We start from the raw sequence: 21,112 nt of genomic DNA on the forward strand, positions 1-21,112 counted from the left end.
AGATCAGATTGACAGCTGCATTGTCCAAATCATGTGTCCATTTCAACTCATCAGTCAAGCATCAAGATATTTTAAACACAGTCTGTGCTAAGTGCTTTAGGAGACTAGAAGAAATATAAGGTCCTATCTCTGATTTCAAGCTTTTAAAACACTACCAAGAGATAGTATAAGACATGATGTGCTGAAGTAGTGTTAAAAATTAATTCTCTGAATTTACAAAAAAGATTAATATTAAATAAATCAGAGGCCTAGCTGATTTAGCTGATTAGCTCAGCGGCCATCCACATGTCACATAGAATGTCTTATTGTTATTGGACTGGGAATGATATCTCAGATCTTACGGATTACTTCATTCATTAAGTATCCATACGTTTTTTTGGTATCCCACTGTGTAAAGTCAAGTGGAAATGAAGATATGCAATATTTAATAATAAAGCTTTAATAATAATAATAATAATAGCTAATAAACTTAGTCTCAAAGGTTTTTTCCCTGGTGGCTTAGCTGGTAAAGAATCCTCCTGTAATGCGTGAGACCTGGATTGGGACTATCCCTTGGAGAAGGGAGCAGCTCACCCACTCCAGTATTCTGGCCTGGAGAATTCCATGGACTCCATGGGGTCGCAAAGAGTCGGACATGACTGAGCGACTTTCACTTCACTTCACTTCAGTAAACTTAGTCTCAAAGGTTTTTTCCAAGGTGCAACTTTGGCATGAATGTTGATTACGGGCCTGTGGCCTGTGTTGTAAAGTAAGCACTTTGCCATAGCAACTTGCACAGAGCTGTTTCCCTTGATGAAAGGGTGTTTATGACTTTCTTACAGTTTACTGTTTGGTGATTTTTTTTTTTGCTTCTAGAAGGAATAAGAGAGACAATAGCTATAAACGATATGATTCTTTTTTGCCTTTTTTTATACCTAATATTATTTGTAACTATTCATCTTAAAGCCTTTGAATTCTAAGGAAGTTTGTTTTCAAAATACTAGTAAAAGAAGAATCCAGCAGTGAAATTCCTAGTCGGTGTTGCATGCTCCGTATTTGGAATTTATCACCTGCATATGCAACTTAGTGACTGAACAACAACATCTTAGATGATGGTCTTACTGACTTATAGGAATATTTCAGGCATTATAATGAGATTTCCTCCTCTAGAAAGTTAAGAGAACTCTTGATGAAAATACATAGCTGTATTGGAACGTTTAAGTGCTGCATTATGCTTTATGTGTAATATGCATAAATTAGAATACTTTTACTTGAAAAGACATCATTTGAAGAATCCAGAGTAGCTTTAACTGGTAGCCCAGGGATCAACTAAAAGAGGTACCTTATGCTATTTTATTCATAAAGAAACTTACATAGAAGCTATGAAATGACCTCTTTTTTTTTAGTTGAGGTGAAATTCACATAATATAAAGTCAGCCATTAAAGTGCCCCATTCCGTGGCATTTAGTACCTTCTCAGTGTTATGCAGTCACCGCACACCTGTTTATTTTTAACCACAGAATTCTGATCTCTTGGCTTGTCTTCTCTGTCACCATTTGTTTTTCCTCCAGGATGACTCCAGTGGAGTTGCTGACCTGAAAAACAGCATTTTACCTTTTTGTCTTGAGATTGTGGTAGATCTGAGTTATTAAATCTTTGGATTGAAATTTCATTCTGCCTTTAATGTTTGAGATGTTCACAGATAAACATAAATAAACAGTAGCTAGAATTTAGAATTGGTGATGAACACTTGGAGCATTTTTTATCAGTGCTGGGAGGTATTTATTTGAAAATAGAATTACTTAAAATAGTTAAGTCACACAGACATTCTGTTTGATATTTGAAAAAATATTATGTTTAGTAATATTTTATCTGGTAGTTGTAAATTGAGCCCAAGTTTTACTTAATAGCATTCCTGGGGAAAAAAAGAGATTTTTTTCTAGATGATCGATAGTGAAATTTATTTTTGGTGATTCGAGAACTATTGTTTGGTTTTTTCCTTTATTTCTTTGGTATTTCCCACCCCTCCACCTCAGCATTACGTGTCCATTTTTAGCTCACTTAGGAAAGCACATTGCTTCTACCCTGATTGTTTGAGTTGCAAGAACTAGAGTGTCGATCTCCAAGAGATGTGTTGCTATCTCAAGACACTTTGGAACACAGGGCACCTTTTTTAATACTGTGCTTCTTAAATGACACAGGTGCTCCAGACAACGGAATGAAATTGGTAGGAAAGAGCATTTTTCAAGTTTTTCTGGTTGCTTTTTAGAACACTCACTTTTTTGGTTCCTTGATATTCAGACTGTCAGCTGTTGTTTACAACATTTTCAGCTTAATGTTATTGTGAATCCAGATCAGCTCCCTGCATGTGCTGCTCAGTGAGTGTACTATGAAATTTAAAGACGGGCCGTGCTGAGCAGATTCTGCAGGGTGTCCCTGTGCCCTCGTATTAATGATGAACTTAAACATTCAGATTTCAGTGCCCTTACATTCCGACATCAGGTTACTGTATCAGTTACACCTTTTATGGAATTAAGGCATTCTAATACAGTTTTCTTTTTTAATTTCAACATTTACCAACCATGTTTTTATTCTACATAATTAAAGTTGAGATAATAGCCATTGTTGGTCTGTTTTTCTTGTTCTTTTCATAATAAACAAGGAAAGGTGGAAAGAATTAAATGTAGATATGGGGATAGCAACAAAAAAATTCTTAAAATGTTGACAGAGTTGAGAAAATGCTGGAACATTGAGTCCAGTTTCTTTATAGGCTGTAGATGCTTGGTAATTGGAAACATATGCGTTGCTGAGATGTGCAGCGTTTAGTTGATTGGAGCAAGGAGCCCTGCAGAGTCCTACAGCAAACTCCAAATTTGTGAGTTTCTATTAAATCGTGGGGAGTCTTGTCAGAGGTTTAGGGTTCACCAAAACCTGTTTCTTCTGGAGGATTCAGCTGTATTACTTTAAGCTCAGGCTTGCAAAAAGACAAAACACCACCCTGTGGCTAGATTCTAGGCTCCTTTCTATGCAAAACAGCCTTTCTTTGGGGAAGCTGTGCAAATGCCTGGACTTGCAGATTTGGTACTTTATTTGACATGCATTTTCTTAAACTTATATTTATAATTTTTTTTTTTTTCTTTTTGTCTTGTAGATCTTTATCCCCATTTTACAAGGCCTGGCTCTTGCTGCCAAAGAGTGCTCCCTCGATAGTGACTACTTTAAATACCCCCTCATGGTAAAACTTTGTTCTTTTTCTTGTAACCCATTCAGTTGATGTTTTTCTTCCAAATGATTTTAATGTACACTTCTCTTCCAGGTCCACAATCAACCTTGTTTTCAAATGTAAAATGTGAAAGCATTGTATTGGCCATGCATAGTGTTTGCTGGGCAATGAGATGCATCTGTAAAGACAGTTAGCAGCATGGTACCTATTGGACCATCGGAGTCCTAGACAGGAGTCAGTGATACAGGCATTTGAATGTACTTCACCTTACTCTGTAGCTTACGAAGACAGTAATCATTGGTGATACCCTTCTGATTGTCCTAGCAATGAGCATAATGTATTTGGGATGAAATTTTGCTAATTAGGACCAAAGAAAGGAACTAAGACAAATGCAACTGAAAAGAGTTAAACTAAGAAAAGAAATACAATTTTATATTTATGTACAGAAAATCACTGAGTGATTTCTCTTGTTCATCTTCCCTATTTTCTGAGGCTGTGCACTTCCTTTCAGACTTTACTTGAAAAACCCAGATCTTCTCAGCTCCTGCAGACACTTAGAGCAAGCGTAAATTGTGGACAGAACTTGCGGCTGGATTCTAACCAAGGGTCTCCACTGTCATGAAAACATTACCACCAGAAAGAAAATAAGAGGCTCTTTTCTTCTCTGAATTCACTTCTTTAAAATTTTGTGAGAAAAGTACTTTGAAGCCTTACTGAATAATTTTCATTCTGAAAGTATGAAGGAAAAATATCAAAACATGAAATCAGTTAACTCTGGGAATAAATACAACCTTGTATAAATTAAGGCCTTGTTTAAATTAATGTGTTTTGCTGCTTCTGTTCTTTTACTCATTCTACTGACTTGATTTCATCTTGCCATTAATCCGTTGCTTCCTGAGGGCCCCCACGGTGCCAGCCAGGGGACACAGGAGCCCATGAGACAAGGCGCCTTTCCACACAGTGCTCAGTTCAGTCGCTCAGTCGTGTCCGACTCTGCGACCCCGTGGACTGCAGAACGCCAGGCTTCCCTGTCCATCATCAACTTCCTGAGCTTGCTCAAACTTATGTCCATCGAGTCAGTGATACCATCCAACCATCTTATCCTCTGTTGGCCCCTTCTCCTGCCTTCAATCTTTCCCAGCATCGGGGTCTTTTCCAGTGATTCAGCTCTTCACATCAGGTGGCCAAAGTAGTGGAGTTTCAGCTTCAGCATCAGTCTTTCCGATGAATATTCAGGACTCATTTCCTTTAAGATTGACTGGTTTGATCTTGCAGTCCAAGGGACTCTCAAGAGAGTCTTCTCCAGCACCACATTTCAAAAGTGCTCATTATCTACTACAAAAATCAAGACCACGGCAACACAATCAGATATTACACCAAGGTCAATGTGAACATAGAAGTGTATTTCTCTATTTCAGAAAATCAAACCTGAGCTAAGAGGCTAAACATTAAACACAGCGCTGGGTGAATAGAAAGTGAGGCAGGAAGTCGTGGTCTGAAAAATAATTTTGAATGAATTTATGTCAGTGTTCTTCCCACTGCACATGTTACTCAGGTTCCCACGAAATTCTATGAGTCCTCATACATTGTTCTGTCTGTGGCACATAAAAGGAAGAATCATCTGATGATTTGAGTTCAGTGACGAAGTCTTTCAGTTCACATGAATTATCACTGTGTTATGTAAATGTTCCCTCCTGGAATTGTTGGCTTATCTGTTGTGGTTTGAATTAGCTTAATGTTTCAGTGCGGAGCTTTTAGTGTCAGATATCAACAAAATGTTCTTCTGGGTCGAAAGACAAAAGCCTCCATTATGACAGACAATAGTTTTATTTTGTGCCATTATTGGTGCTTGTGCAGCAGGAGAGAAAGGGCAGTAATCTGAGGCAGGAAGAGGAAGACCCTTGGAGCGAGAATCAGAAAGAATCGTGGTCATTATCCTCTAGGTCAGTGGATCCCAGCTTTGCCGTACCTTGGAATCACCTGGGTATCTTTTTAAAAATACCTCTACCTGGCTCTCAAGCATTGTGATTTGGTTCTTTGGAGGTGTAGTGAGGGTATGGGCTGGCATTGGCCTTTCAGAGGTTTCCTGGGTGATCCTAACAGTGCAGCTGAAGTTGGGAACCTGGCTCTGGGCAAGGTGAACATTTCTCTCTCAGAGATATGTCCGTGCCTGCATGCACTGACTCAGAAGCTTCCAGCGGTGGTTTTAGCAGCTTTCATAAAAACGTCCAAATCACAGAGGGAATTAAGATTCACTGTTAAAATGGTTTTAGTAAGCTGCTTTTATGTGCCTAAAAACTATTTTTCCTGATTCTCTAACATGAGAATCATCAGGTCCCCAAAGGAAAATGCTGAGGTTCTCAAAAAACCAGGGATCTTGAAATCAAAGAATACGTTCAACTATATTGTGGATCCGGTAACTTATTAAATTTTAATTGTTTACAACCCTGTTTAATACTGGCAGGACTAGCCATCTAGTGTTTATGACACATATCTTTTTGATATAGAAAGATGTTAAATAAACCATTTAAGAATATACTCATTTATCTCTATGTGTATATGTTAAAAAATATGTCTGGAAAGCTGGTAGCCAAAATAATAGAGGTTATCTCTGAGGGTAAAGTTCATGAGTGATTTTTAGTTTCATTTTTTAACTTCGTTTATCTGAAGTTTTTTTTTTTTAACAACATGCATGTATTTATGCATCAGAAAAGCACCAAGATATTAGTACTTTGTTGGGAATGCATACATATTTATAGCAGCATTAAAGCTATGTCTTGATACACACGGCAGTCAGTTTAGGATGAAATACACTTAAATGACCTTTTCTGATCTTGTCTCTAGGCTTTAGGTGAGCTCTGTGAAACCAAGTTTGGAAAGACACACCCTGTGTGCAATTTGGTAAGCGCCACCCCGATGGGCTTGCATATTTTCAGTGAACACATAGCATAGAAGAGATTCCTTAAGTAATGGTATCTGAAAAATATCTCTTGAGGGACGTGAGATGTGGATATGAGTCATCCATGTGGGTGACTCTCAACTGTTACATTGTTGTCACATGCATTATTTCCTGGGCTGACATTATTTACTTTCTTTTGTGATTTTTTAGGGGGGTAAGTATTGTGTAGCTAGAATAACACATCCTATTAGAAACATTTCCTTGAGTCCTTTGAACAATGGTTCTTTTGAATGATATCAAAGTATATCTTGAAACACAGAAATGAGAAGGATATCTTGTAGGGACTTCCCTGGGGGTCCAGTGGTTAAGAATCCTCCTGTCAATGCAGGGACACAGGTTCAACCCCTGGTTGGGGAACTAGGATCCCACATGCCATGGGGTCAAAACAAACAAAAGAAATGGTGTCTTGTAAACATGTAGAGGGTTTTCCTCCATCTGAAATGAGAAAAAATGGATTGGGATCCTAACATATCTGTGACCCTTGTGTTTTCGGAGGTCACATGCCAGCCATTTTGCCAGTGGCTAAGAACCACTGAACAGGCTGGCTGCTTGGAACGCCATTTGTCTCTAGTTTACCTCCCTTGCTGATTTCGTGGCCTCTTGTTTTCCTTCTAGGTTGCTTCTTTGCCGTTGTGGTTGCCTAAGTCTTTAAGCCCTGGCTCTGGGCGGGAGCTGCAGAGACTCTCATACTTGGGGGCTTTCTTCAGCTTCTCCGTCTTTGCAGAAGATGATGTAAGTACAGCAGCCTTTTGCACCTTGCTGCTCTTATGTTCAGATTCCTTCCCAAATGTATATCATACGTGGATTGGATTTCTGCTTTCTCTTTGCAGGCGAAAGTGGTGGAAAAATATTTCTCAGGGCCCGCCATTACCCTGGAAAACACTCGAGTGGTGAGCCAGTCGCTGCAGCATTACTTGGAGCTGGGAAGGGTAGGTGTTCAGAAAATGAATCCAAAAGATGAATATGTTTCAGTTCTGGAAGTTAAAAGCAGCACAAAAAAATAAAAAATAAAAGCAGCACAGTTAGAGGGTAATTGCAGTGTAATTCAGGTAATTTGTTCCTATACTGGAAAGGAAATAGCAGAGACTATTTTATTAAAACTGCAACTGCTTCCCTCCTCCACTCCACATTCTGCTTTCATGCCGATCTTCTGGACACAGTAGAATGTGGACTTTCCTTATGTTCTTGTAGTCAAGTTCTTTACAATGAGTGGATGTGGGCGAGGAGAAAAGTGGGAAGGAGTTTAGCTTTCCTCGAAGTCAGAAAGGAATCGTCTTTTAAACAAAGTTTTCATTTTTTTTCCTTTCCTTATAAAATGAATTTCAGCAAGAGCTTTTCAAGATCCTTCATAGTATCTTGTTAAATGGTGAAACCCGTGAGGCCGCTCTTAGTTACATGGCAGCTGTCGTCAATGCCAATATGAAGAAAGCACAGATGCAGGTAAGATTCCTAAAGACTGCTTTTATTTATTTGTTAAATTCATTCATCTAACTCATTCAGTTCCCACCCAGCCTCATTGTAGGGAATGGAGGTACAGAGAGACAAGCTTCCTGCCTTCGTGGAGCTTATGTTCTATAGGGTCAATGAATAGACATGTAAATATTATCATTTCAGACTGTCGTGGAATCTATGAAGCCAATAAAGGAAGGTAGAGGACTTGAAAGTAGCTTTCTGGGCACCAGAAGGAAGGCATGGGAGTGTCTAAGGAGGAGACATTTGATTAAATACCTGGCTGAGAAGCAAGAGCCATCCAGGACTTCTTCCCTGACATCTTAGTGGTTAGACTCCATTCTTGCATTACAGGGGGTACAGGTTCAAACCCTATCCCTGGTTGGGGAACTGAGAGCCCATAAGCTGGAAGTAGTGGCCAAAATATGAAATTAATTTTTTAAAAATCCTGCATGCAGATTAAGTTTTAAAAATAGAAAGAGCCAGCCATCCGCAAGGCTGAGAAAAGAGCTTTCGAGATTTGTGTGATGCATCAAGGTGGGAATGAATCAACTTTAGAATAAGCACCACTTTCAGGCTTTTGTGACTGAAAGATAGTGAGTAAGAAAGAAGCTGGGGAGTCACGGGCTGGAGGGGCAGGCCGCCGTGCCAAGGAGGACCTCCAGGAAGGAAGCTGTCAAGGCTGCTGCCTGGAGGGTGGGCTGACATGGGACAGGGTGCAGGAGCCAGTCCCAGGAACTGGGTAAGGACCCAGTTCCTGATGAGGGACTGGTGACTGAGACCAAAGTGGAGAAGTTAAAAGGACATCCTTGCTGTTTTATTCATGAGCAACCTGACATTTCTACTCAGAAGGAAAAACAGAGATGAGCGTGGACCTGGTATTAGACCACCTTGATTTCCACTTGGGGCTCCATCATCGGCCAGCAGTGGGACAGTGGTCCTCTGTGCCCCTATTTACTGACTCATAGACTTAGTGTATATGAAGCTGTTAGAATTGCACCCAGTGTATCGTGAACACTCCACGGATGTTAACTATCTTTATTAGAAGTGTTATATTCATGAAGCAGGATTGCACTAACACTGTCCGCCCGAGAAGCGGTTTGTCTAGTGGTCATGGTGAAACTAGTTCTGATACTTTTGAGAAGAATAAAGAAGAGAAAGGAAACAACACTTATTGTGTTTCTCTTTGCTGATTTTGAGGATCTTGGGTAAATCATGTAAATTCTCTGACCCTTAGTTTCTTCCTCTTTAAAATGTGAATGATAGTATCACTCAGTTCTGAGGGCTGTTGTGGAGAGTCAGTGAAAGACAGCCCTTCACATGCAGTTGTGCTGAGTGGTTAGCCACTCAGTCATGTCCGACTCTTGCAACCCCATAGACTATAGCCTGCCAGGCTCGTCTGTCCACAGGATCCTTAACACTCAACAAATCGCACCTACCAGCAGAGCTCTATGACAACGTGGATGTCCCCTCGTTGACTTTAGGATGAAAATCTGCTCTTCTTTCTTGTAAAATTGTGCCAGAATTCCTGTTCATGTCGTGACTTTCGGTACCTTCTGTTTCGCAGACAGACGATAGGTTGGTGTCAACGGACGGATTCATGCTGAATTTCCTTTGGGTGCTGCAGCAACTTAGTACAAAGATCAAGTTAGAGACAGTCGACCCCACGTACATTTTCCACCCAAGGTGTCGGATCACGCTTCCCAACGACGAGACCAGAGTGAATGCAACGATGGAAGACGTGAATGACTGGCTGGCTGAACTTTGTGAGTGATGTGTTCACTGTTAGGTCATGAAAACATCACCCTTCTGTTTTCTTTTAATTAAAAAAAATAACAATGTAGAATAGATATACACATCCTATATGAGAAGGATCCATTTGGACTCAGCAGCATTCCAGAGTTTGAGTCTGACACCAGCTAGAGCATCCCTGTCTGTCACCTGCCAACTCCCCCCAACTGCTAACTCCCTCTTGCCCTTGCTCCTGTTCTCCATTCTTAGAGTCAGTTTTCATTGACTCCTGTCCCCCTAAAACTGCTGTTATGGGATTATCAGGAAGAGAACTTTAATATCTTAATAGCAACTCTGCCATTCCATACAAATTACATACAAGGAGACTGAGGTTCCAGAAGGTGCCCAGCTCACCTAGGCTGTCAGCAAATCGCAGCTGCTGCTCAAGTGTTCTGAGCTGAGCTTTGGGCTCTCCTTACTGTACCACACTCCCTGATCTGAGCTCTTCCTTCCAGGTGTTTAGTTTGGCTGCAGTTTTTCATACCTGTCAGTAATAAAGGGAGCATGCTCACTCTTTAAGGAAACAGAAATTTAGAAAACAGAAAAGTAGAAATGCGAGAGAAATGGGTATCATATTTTGTGTTGCCAGATACTGGGTTTGAAAGTGATTCCTGAGTAGAAGGGGAAAAAATCCACCTAAATAAGACCAACACTGGCTTATTTACATAATTTAGTACCATTTTGAGGTTTAACAATGATGTGTTTTTTTAATTTTATATATTTTTAATTGAAGGATAATTGCTTTACAGAATTTTGTTGTTTTCTGTCAAACATCAACAAGAGTCAGCCATAGGTATACATATGACCCCTCCCTCTTGAACCTCTCTCCCATAACAGTGATGTTTGAATAATAGAAATGTTAAAGTGTCCTGAAACTTCTTGAAAATTCAAGTGTAATTTTGTCTTCTTAATTGCATTCTTCGCTAATACAGTCATGTGATAGATATTATTGCTGGGATTTTGTGCTTTTTCCTAGATGGAGATCAGCCTCCATTTTCTGAGCCGAAATTCCCTACGGAATGCTTCTTTCTCACCCTGCACGCCCACCACCTCTCAATTCTGCCCAGCTGCCGTCGCTACATCCGCAGACTGCGGGCCATCCGGGAGCTCAATAGGTATGTGCGTGATGCCATGTCCTGAGGCTGCCTGAGTCACCACTCGTTCTCACAAGCACGCAGTTCCCTTGTGACCAGTAGACTTGAATGTGAGAGGCATGTATGTTACAGTACACCATCTGCCTCTCCTACCACATCCATGGTCCTTGGTTGGCCAGAGTTCTTTACAAGTTAAGTGACCCAGACTTAGATTTCTTAGAGTTCCCAACCCTTGGAATATGGTTGAGACTTCTATGAACTTTTTCTACTGGGCACCTTATTATCAGAAGACACTTTAAAGGATCTCTTTGGTCCTAGACATACCCTTCTTTCCCAGGACTGTGAAACAGTAATTCTGGTTTCCCTTAATAAACAAGATCATTTACTCATACCAACATTGTAATTCACTTTTTTTTTGCATGTTGTCCTGTGGCATAAGAAGGCCAAAATGACCAGATAGTAGCCTCAATTTCCCATTCATTAACACCATTGTTATTTTCTTAATCTGAGCATTTCTCCCCATGGATCAACACCTGTGAACAAACCAAAGCCACAGGAACAGGAGGCAGACATTTGTTTGAACAGATCATCTGTAATAATAATGGAGCAGCCACTCCCGCCATTTGTTTGGTCCAGGAGTGCTGTAGTAGTGTCTGTATCTGCCTTGAATTAAAGTAGAATTAATCACTGACTAATTCTAATCATTACTGGTAGCTTTCTAAGGTTTTTTTTCGCGACACATAATCATGTTGTCTGTAAATGATGACCGTTTCTGTTATGCTGCACATGGGCTTTCTGTAGTTGCAGCCAGTAGAGTCTACTCTGTTGTCGCGTATGGGCTTCTCATTGCAGTGGCTTCTCTTGTTGTGGAGCACAGGCTCTAGGCTCACGGGCTTCAGTGGTTGCAGCTCCTGGACTCTGGAGCACAGGCTCAGTAATTGTGGCTCATGGGCTTAGTTGCTCCCAGGCATGTGGAATCTTCCAGGCTTCCTGGACCAGGGAGCAAACCATGTCCCCTGCATTGACAGGTGGATTCTTATCCTCTGTACCACCAGGGAAGTCCTTTCTTTTCTTTTTCCTTCCTCACTGCCCTGGCTACCAGTTTCTACTACAGCCTTGAGTAGAAATATTGATAGCTTTCTTGAAATTGTTTATTCAAGTTAATGCGGGAAGTTTTTTGGACATCTTCTGTTACCAGATTAAAGAAATTCCCTTTTATTTTGTGATTTTCTAAAAGTTTTTTGTTCTTAACTGGAGTTGATTTTTATTAAATGCATTTTCCATCTCTGTGAGGAGGTCAGATTTTTTTCCCCCTTTATTTTATTCATGTGGTTGAATTATACCAGTTGGCTTTCTGATATCAAACCAATCTTACATTCTTGGGAAAAAAACTCAACTCTGTGTTATTGCTTTTATATCTCATTGGATATTCAATTGCTAATATTCTTTTTAGGGGTTTTGAGCCTATATTCAAAAAGAAAATTGACCTATGACTTTATTTCTTACTAAGAATTAAATGAAGTCTCTCAGTCATGTCCAACTCTTTGCAACCCCATGGACTGTAGCCCACCAGGCTCCTCTGTCCTTGGAATTCTCTAGGCAAGAATACTGGAGTGGGTTGCCATTTCCTTCTCCAGGGGATCTTCCTGACCCAGGGATCGAACCTGGGTCTCTCACACTGCAGGAGACTCTTTACCATCTGAGCCACCAGGGGAGCCCAAAAGTGAGTCCTTCTCAAGTTTTTTTATCAACCTTATGCTTGCCATGTAGAATGAATTCTGAAATATTCCCTCTTTGTATTTTTTGAGGTGTTTATTGTATAGGAATTATTTCTTTCTTTAATGTTTGGAAGCATTGATGAAACTATCTGGGCTTAGAGCTTTCTTTGTGGGAAGTCTTCTAAGTTAGGTATTTTATTGTTAATAGATATAAGACTGTATAGATTTTCATGTCATCTTGTGTCAGTTTTCCCGTGGTATCTAAAAGTTTCAAAATGCTTAGGCAATAAGTTGTTCATAGTATCTTGACCTGTGGATTATATAAGGTTTTTTTTAAGTTTCAGATTCCTGGAGTATTTGTTCCTTTATCTCTTGTTATTGATTTCTAGGTAATTTCTGCTGTGTACTTTGTACTTTATTGAGGTCTACTTTGTAGCGAACATTTAAATTAGTAAGAGTTCCATAGAAGAAAAGAACTTGCAGGAATTCCCTGGCAGTTCAGTGGTCAGGATGACTCACTCTCACTGCCAAGGGCCCAGGTTCAATCCCTGGTCTGGTCAGTGAACTAAGATTCCACAGTCAAGAAAATAAAAGTAAAAAGAAGAAAACTCACTTTCTGTGTCATTTGTTGCAGTATTTTACATATATCAAATGAGTCATTTGTTTATATTTTGTTCAAATTTTCCTTATGTCTGCTGCTTTTATCAGCTTATAATATCAGTTATTGAGAGACTTATAAAAATTTCAAACTGTGTTATGTCTGTTCCTTCATCCTGGAATGGATGGTATCCTGTGGTCCCACCATTCTCACCGACTCTGGGAGATACATTTTCAGTGACACCATCTGCCACCTGTACTCCCAGCCTACAGGGGGAGTGAGTGCCTTTCAGAGATGTTGGTGTTTTCCTTACCTGTGTATTTTTCAGTGCTGTGATACAAGAAGTGTCTTCCAGGACATGGTTAGGGCATGTGTGTGTTTTGAGAGGATGGTTTTCTGAGCTAGTCATATATAGTAAATCTACATTGATAGTCCCATCTTCTTATATTTTTAATTCCTTCCTCTGAATTATCTCAAGGAATTCTTGACAACTTCATTTAGCAGAGGTTACTGTGAATTCTAGGTTTTAGACAACCAGCTGGGCACACAGAGCCCGTCCTGGTTACCCAGAATAAGACTGAATCCAGAGCCTCTGGAAGTTGTATTCATGTCAATGAATTTATCCCCACGTAGGAGTTTGTTAGCATGATGCTCTGTTGCTGATCAAGGATCTTCAGAATCTATTCCCCACTTACTGCTGAATTTCTGTTTCTGCCTATATAGTAAGTAGAATAATAGTGTCCCAAAGATTTTCACTGGGCTTCCCAGGTGGCGCTAGTGGCAAAGAATTTGCCTGCCAATGCAGGAGATGAAAGACACAGATTTGATCCCTGGGTCATAAAGATCCTCTGTAGTAGGAAATGTAAACCTATTCTAGTAGTCTTGTCTGGAAAATCCCATGGACAGAGGAGCCTGTTGGGCTATCGTCCATAGGGTCACAAAGAGTCAGACATGACTGAGTGACTGAGCACACAAAGATGTTTACATCCTGTTCCGCCAGAACCTGAGAATGTGTCACCTTGCATGGTAAAGGAGACTTTTCAGATGTGATTGAATGTAAGATCTTGAGATAGGGAGATTTTCCTGGATTATCTGGGTGGACCCATTATATCACAAGGGTCCTTTTAAGAGGGCGGCAAGGGGGGCAGAGTGAGAAAGGAGATGTGATGACAGAAGCAGACATCAGAGCAGTGTGGGTCCACAAGCCAAAGAATGCAGGCCCCCTCTGGAGGCTGGAAAGAGCAAGGAAACACCCTCTCCTAGGGCCTCCAGAAGTAATGTATGTCTGCTGACCCGCTGGAGATTTCTGGCCTCTGGAATCCTAAGGCTATACTTGTGTTGTCTCAAGCCAGTAAGTTTGTGATAATTTGTTAAAGCAGCAATAGGAAGCTAATATAACATATTGGCAAGTCTTTTTTTTTCTTCTAACATAACTTTGTAATTGGCCCTTAAGGACAGTGATCTCATTCCAGCTGTGGTGGATCAATGAAGTATGGTGGGGTTGGGACCTTAGGGAAACTGGCATCATCCTGCAGTGTGACCACCTCAGCTACAGTCACCACAGGAGCTGGTGCTGCTCTCAAACAAGGCTCAGGGGACTTAGGTGGGGGTGGGTGCTTGGATTCTCCAGAACCCCTCCGTTTGAATTCTTGGAATCCCGGCCTTCCCTCTGACATTCAGATAAGAGATCCAGTGAGGTTATGGATGCAGTCTGTGTTCTAATCTGGTGCTCTGTGTGGACCAGACTCTACTTCTTTATGGTCATCCTGGAAACGCCCTGACTCACTAGCTTTTCCTTGAGGTGAGATCTTAAAACCTGGAACCTGAGTTTCCTCGTGTGAATGCTCCAGTGTCTTCACACATAGCCACTCCATCTTTTCATTCCCAGAAATCAGTCCTGATTGTTCATGCAGCTGTTTTTCCACCAAGAATCTTGGGCTTCCAGTGTAACACCCTCAAATGCTCACTGAATGTTTACCACTTTGAAAGCAGCCCAGTTGAAGAACTAATAATCCCAGAGCCTGTTTTCCTTGAGGGTCTGTTACCTGTAACGCCTTCCTGCCAATAATCATACAGGTTGTTATGTTAGCTTCTTTTTGTTGCTCCAGCAGATTACCACGACCTTCATGTGTTAAAATAACAAATAACCCTCTTTCTTAGGGTTTTGGGGATCAGAAGTCCTAAAACTGAGGCTGCGTTCCCTCTGAGGCTTTAGGGAAGAATCTTTTTTTTTCGCCTTGTCTAGCTGCTGGAGACCCCTTGGCCCACAGCCCCTTCCTCCATTTTCACAGGCTACAGTAGCATCTTTAGCCTGCTCCCTCTCTGGACTCTACTTCACTGGTCACCTCTCCTTCTCTTCTCTTCTCTGACTCCCTCTCCTTCTCTTCACTCAGACCCTGTGTTGACATGGGACCTGCCCAGACAATCCAAGATAAGCTCCTCATCTCAAGGTCCAAACCCTTAATCATATTTGCAGGGTTCCTTCTGCCATGTAAGGCAACATATTCACAGGTCTTTGGGATTAAGCTGTGACATCTTCTTGGTTGTGGTGGTTGGGAAGCTGCAGGGGAGAGAGGGGCAGTAGCACATTACTCTGTCTACCACATCATGTTCCAGCTGTAGACAAAGGAGTCCACTTTATCTGAGGTTAGCAGAAAGAGGGTTATTAAAGGCTGTTATCTGGTTTATTGAAGAAGGCCTAGAAAAGAGGACTCCCAGAGCTCTCCTTTGAACTGGTCCTGCCAGGAAGCTGCTTCAAAGTTTAGACTTTGCCAGCACTTCAGCCAAAACCCTTCTACACTGTGCTTGCAGAAGACCCATGTGGCTGTCACTTCACTGTATGTACTTCCGCCTCCAATGAGGGCTCACCTCTTGGTAGGAGCTAGGTCATGTGCAGAAGTGCTGGCCACAAGGGAGTCTGGGAAATAAATATACTTTTGAACAATATATCACTGGACTTCCTTGGTGGTACGGTAGATAAGAATCCACCTGCCAATGCAGGGGACAGAGAAAGATTCCATATGCCGTAGAGGAACTAAGCCGGCTTGCCACAGCTACTGAAGCCCACGTGCTCAAGAGCCTGTGCTCCTCGACAAGAGAAGTCACCGAAACGAGAAGTTAGGCACTGCAATTAGAGAGTAGCCCCTGTCACCACAACTAGAGTAAAGCCCGCATGCAGCAAGAAGGCCCAGAGCAACCAAACATTAAAAAAATATATATGTTTCAGTGATACAAAAATATATATGTATCATTGTGTAGTTTTCTACACAGTGTTTTGATAGAATGGGTTGAAATGTAGTAAGTGAGCCAGCCTTTAAAATATGCAGAGTATTCCATGATCAGGGAAGGCTTTTCCTCAATGACAGGTGATATTTGAGGAGACACCTGAAGAGAGTGAAGGAGTAAGTCACAGAGATAGCCTTAGAAAAGAACATTCCAGGCAGAGGGAAAAATGCCTAGTCAAGTTGTCTTTTGCTTTGGGTAATTGAATAGGCATAATAATCTTGAATTTTCCAGAGACTTCATTTTCTCCCTCCCAGAAAAACAAACAATATTTCCTTCCAAAAGTAATAATTACTGTATTTCACCAAATCTAAAATGCCATCCGCTTTAAGATATTACATTGGGAACCAATAAAAAAGATGAATGCTGCCAACATAACCATAGCTTCCCCATCGGTTTTGGTGGTGCTTGCGTAGTGGGGGCATGAGAGGGGATGTATGTCTGAGAGTCAGTGAAATTGTGAAGATGAATAGATACGATGGATGATGGACCTGTGTGTCTTCTTTCATTTGACTGTTAGTCTTTAATTTCAGAACCGTGGAAGATCTGAAAAATAATGAAAGCCAATGGAAAGACTCCCCACTGGCAACCAGACACCGTGAGATGCTGAAACGCTGCAAAACTCAGCTTAAGGTCTGTATAGTTAACTGGGGTAATTATGGATCAGCCTCACAATAGGAATTTTCCCACCAGAATATGCGCCTTGAATGAACAGTTTAATGTCCTCATTTTTTCCTCATTATTCTTTTCCCTTAGATAAAAATGGTACATTTAAATGCTTGTTGATTGTTTCTGTGTATATTTGAATCTCAGGACTGAAAGTGCATACGCGTGTGCCAGTAATGATATGAATTCTTAATGGATTTTATCATCCTGGAACATCATCTCCCTTTCCTTACCTCATGCAAGATGTTCCCCCTCTACTAACCCTGACTCCACACCCAGATACACTCACACTCCAGTTTGTCCAGCCACGCATCTTCATGTTTGACACACTGGATTGTGGTGGTGGTAGTGGAAAGCTATCTTTCCGTTGCCCCTCATTCTTTGTTGAATTGAAAATGATCCATTGTATAGAACCTAACTGTAGACGGGAAGATTTCTGCTTATAAACATGATGGTGGTGGTTTAGTCGCTAAGTTGTGTCTGACTCTTGTGACCCCATGGACTGTAGCCCTCCAGGCTCCTCTGTCCATGGGATTCTCCAGGCAAGAATACTGGAGTGGGTTGCCATTTCCTTCTCCAGGGGATCTTCCCGACCCAGGAATTGAACCCAGGTCTCCTGCATTGCAGGCAGATGATTTACCGAGTTGTGAGGGAAGCCCTTATATAAGGAAGCTTATAAACACAGCTAAAAACAAACAATAGCTAAAGTTGTACAGGGAAAGCACAGACAGCAAATGTATTCATTTTTCTGTGCTTATGTTCAGATTACAAAGTTGAATGTTAGCTGGCCGTGTTTTCTGTTGATTAGTAGGATGATATGTAGAAATTTTACCTGACTTGGATTTCTGGTACAAGTTAAAAATTTCACTTTTATTTACTAATGGAGTAGAAACCTGTTTGAGAAGCAGAATAAACCAGGGACTCTTTTCTGGGGTCTATAGAACCCTTAAGCACTCCAGAGAGAGGTTTCAAGAAGTCTGTAAACTGTTGACATTTATATGTAATGTGTGTGCATGTGGATGTTTAAACTCACAGCAATCCTCTCAGATGGGTGTTATACCCTTGGTGGAGGAGCATTTTGCCCAAGATGAACTTAAGTACTGACCTGGAATTTAGATGTGAATATGTCAGGCTCCTTCTCAGTAACCACCACTGTCTTCCAAAGGGTCTCTCTTGTCAAGTTTTTCAAATACGACAGTGATGACTTAGCCTTTTCAGTACTAAACTATGCCCAGTGGTTCACATGGCTCACCTTCTTAGAGAAGACGAAGCTCTTGAAACACAAACAGTGTCTTACAGCCCGTTAGTGCTAATGCTCTGGAAGCCCTAGAGCAGGGGTCCCCAACCTCCAGTATCTAATGCCTACTCTTAGGTGGAGCTGATGTAATAATAAACCTAAAGTGCAAAATAAATGTAATGCACTCGAATCACCCCAAAACCATCCCCACCCCACCACATCCCACTCTGTGGAAAAATTGTCTTCCACGAAACTGGTCCCTGGTGCCCAAAAGGTGGGGGACCGCTTCCCTGGAGCCTAGATTTCCCATCTCCTGGCCCATGCCCTGCTTGTGACCACACATAGGAACTTAGCCACCAGCTAATCTATGAATGGGGACATACCTGCTTCCACAGAAACTGGTACGATGCAAGGCCTGTGCTGATGCTGGCTTGCTTGATGAGAGCTTTCTGAGAAGATGTCTGAACTTCTACGGCCTTCTCATTCAGCTGCTGCTCCGCCTCCTGGACCCTGCCTACCCGGAGTGAGTTGCTCTGTCTTCCTCCCCCAGGCTGTGTTGTCTTCATTGCTCTACAGAGCCGACACCCAAAACCAAGACCTGGGATAATGTAATCAGGAATGCATTTCCAGATTGTGCTTAGATAGACTATGAAATTAGTAATGTTAATAGCTGTTTTCTCTGAAATTAGTTATAGTAGTGAAGGACTGTCAACACTTCTTAGGTTAATTTTGAGAGAGTGCTTTTTGAAAATTGGCTGTAAAAAAAAAAAAAGAAAATTGGCTGTAAAATCTTTGATAAAAAAGGAAGTCTATGAATTGGAAGTGAAAAGTTGGGATTAACAGGATATCGGGTACCCCCGAGCACTGGGTCCATCCAGATCCCTAGTCAATTCCGAGAATGAACCGAGAACATCGTGGATCTCTTTATCATCACCTGGACAGCTCCTCCAGACAGCCATTTTTGTTTGCTTTGTTACAATTTTATGGTTATTATGAAATCTCCAGATCATCAATGTTGGGGAGGTTGGCCAAAGCCCACTGCAGGAGTGGAAAATAGTATTTAAAGTAAAAATGTCCCTGATGGTAAGAATTGGAATTCTGAACCAGTTCTGCCAGTCCTTAGAATCTGTATTCGTTATTGTTTAGTCTATTAAGTCGTGCCCAACTCTTTTGTGACTCCATGGACTGTAGTGCACCAGGCTCCTCTGTCCATGGTATTTCTCAGACAAGAATACTGGAGTGGGTTGCCATTTCCTTCTCAGGGGATCTTCCCGAACCAGGGATCGAACCCAGGTCTCCTGAACTTGCAGATGGGTTCTTTACCACTGAGCCATCAGGGAAGCCTCAAAGTCTATATAGGTATAGATTATGGCATTGATTACAATCATTCACATAAGGAATTGTGGAAGAGAAAGAAGAATATATGAAGCAGATGCCTTCCAAAGAATCAAAAGTTGCATTTTGCCTCTAAATGCGAAAACATTTATGTGCAGTGTTAAAGATGAAATTCAAACATATAAAAGCAAAAAAATAAATGTGTAGCTGTATTGTCTTAAACAGTTCAAGCTGCATAAAATGACCAAACATGACAGTTTTGTTTCCTTCACGTTTTATTTATTGCATTAATCTTAACAGGAAACCAAGAAAAGGAACAGCATTCACGTCCACCTTAGCACATCCCCATCTTCATGATTCCCTGTTCATTTCTGGTTGCAGTTTCTTTGCCTGTGCACTCTTTACTTAGTTGTACTATAGAATGAGAGCTTTTCCCTAGTGAACCACTTATTGTAATGATAGTGTTCTAATCCTCATCGTTTGATGTGTCACGATTTCACTTTGTAACCTGTACTTTTCTCTCTCTGACAGTGTAACACTGCCTTTAAATTCAGATGTCCCCAAGGTATTTGCAGCATTGCCTGAGTTTTATGTAGAAGATGTTGCTGAATTTTTATTTTTTATTGTACAGTAAGTCCCATTCACATATTATATATTTCTAATATGTATTTATATTTAATGTACACATTGTATTACAAACCTCCATTTGATGCCACTGAATGCTGCCCAGAGACTGGAAAAATAAATCCAGCTGTGGCACCAAGCCAATTCCAATAATATCTCAAGACAGAAGCAGAATTAACAATGCTAGTAATAATATACTCTGTGAAAATTGAGTTCAATTTTTAATAACTGAGTATGCGTTTCTGAGAAACAGAAGGAGAAAACAGTTTATAAATATCTGAGTGAACATTCAAAGCCAGAAATACCCACATCTGTATTTGGTACCAATATTTTTCTCAACTGTAAAATTAGAGAAAGCTTACAAAGAAATAAGTTGAGTTTATAAGTAATATTTGAAATCTGAAAAAAATGAAAACTCCATCAAAATATTTTTTAAGTCTTTTTGGTTGTGAAGATCTTTTGTAAAATTATGATTTAATTGTAGCTTCAGTTTATTTTCCAAGACGTAAATTAATGTAACATGCTGTGGCCAATAGACACAGTGGGTTTGAAATCTTACCCAGTTATAATGTGAATAGTCACCTTAAAATCATCAAGTTAAAGGGAATTCAGCAACCTGGTTCCTCGACCTGTTCGTCCCCTTCCTCGCCCAGTCAGCAGCATCCACCCACGTGAGCCTCTCGAAGCTTCACTACCTGTCCTTCTCGCCTCTCTTCAGATACTCTCCTCAGGTGCTTTACGAGCCCTGCACTCAGGATATTGTGATGTTCCTTGTCGTGATGTTATGTAACCAGAACTACATCCGAAATCCGTATCTGGTGGCCAAACTGGTAGAAGTCATGTTCATGACCAACCCTGCTGTTCAGCCAAGGACCCAGAAGTTTTTTGAAATGATCGAGAACCATCCCCTCTCCACCAAGTTGTTGGTCCCTTCCCTGATGAAGTTTTATACAGGTAATGTTCCTGGTGTGTACAGGTGGGCAGGATTGTCTAACACCAGCAGGTGAAGTTGTTCTAAACCTGCCACCTAATCTCCTAGTGTCCACATAGAAGTATCACCCACTAATCCACCGCCAGCAGTACAAAAACTGTTGGTTATTTTCCGCTCGAGTTGTGGAAGCTCTACACTGACCACTCTCTTTAATACATACTAGTCA

At 41.0% G+C, this 21,112-nt stretch overlaps 1 protein-coding gene across 2 annotated transcripts in view; it reads left to right on the forward strand.

The window, feature by feature from the left end:
• The window catches only part of UBE4B (ubiquitination factor E4B), a 122,201-nt gene that overhangs the window by 75,880 nt on the left and 25,209 nt on the right, over positions 1–21,112 (forward strand). For both annotated transcript variants that reach the window (XM_005892711.3, XM_005892712.2), the window contains 11 exons: positions 3,131–3,214; positions 6,047–6,103; positions 6,777–6,893; positions 6,992–7,090; positions 7,488–7,601; positions 9,178–9,376; positions 10,378–10,516; positions 16,627–16,726; positions 18,392–18,519; positions 19,863–19,961; positions 20,674–20,909. In XM_005892711.3, the coding sequence (XP_005892773.2) occupies positions 3,131–3,214; positions 6,047–6,103; positions 6,777–6,893; positions 6,992–7,090; positions 7,488–7,601; positions 9,178–9,376; positions 10,378–10,516; positions 16,627–16,726; positions 18,392–18,519; positions 19,863–19,961; positions 20,674–20,909 (1,372 nt within the window). The remainder of the gene's footprint in view (positions 1–3,130; positions 3,215–6,046; positions 6,104–6,776; positions 6,894–6,991; positions 7,091–7,487; positions 7,602–9,177; positions 9,377–10,377; positions 10,517–16,626; positions 16,727–18,391; positions 18,520–19,862; positions 19,962–20,673; positions 20,910–21,112) is intronic.

Source organism: Bos mutus, chromosome 16, assembly GCF_027580195.1.
Source record: "Bos mutus isolate GX-2022 chromosome 16, NWIPB_WYAK_1.1, whole genome shotgun sequence".
Taxonomy (NCBI): Eukaryota; Metazoa; Chordata; class Mammalia; order Artiodactyla; family Bovidae; genus Bos; species Bos mutus.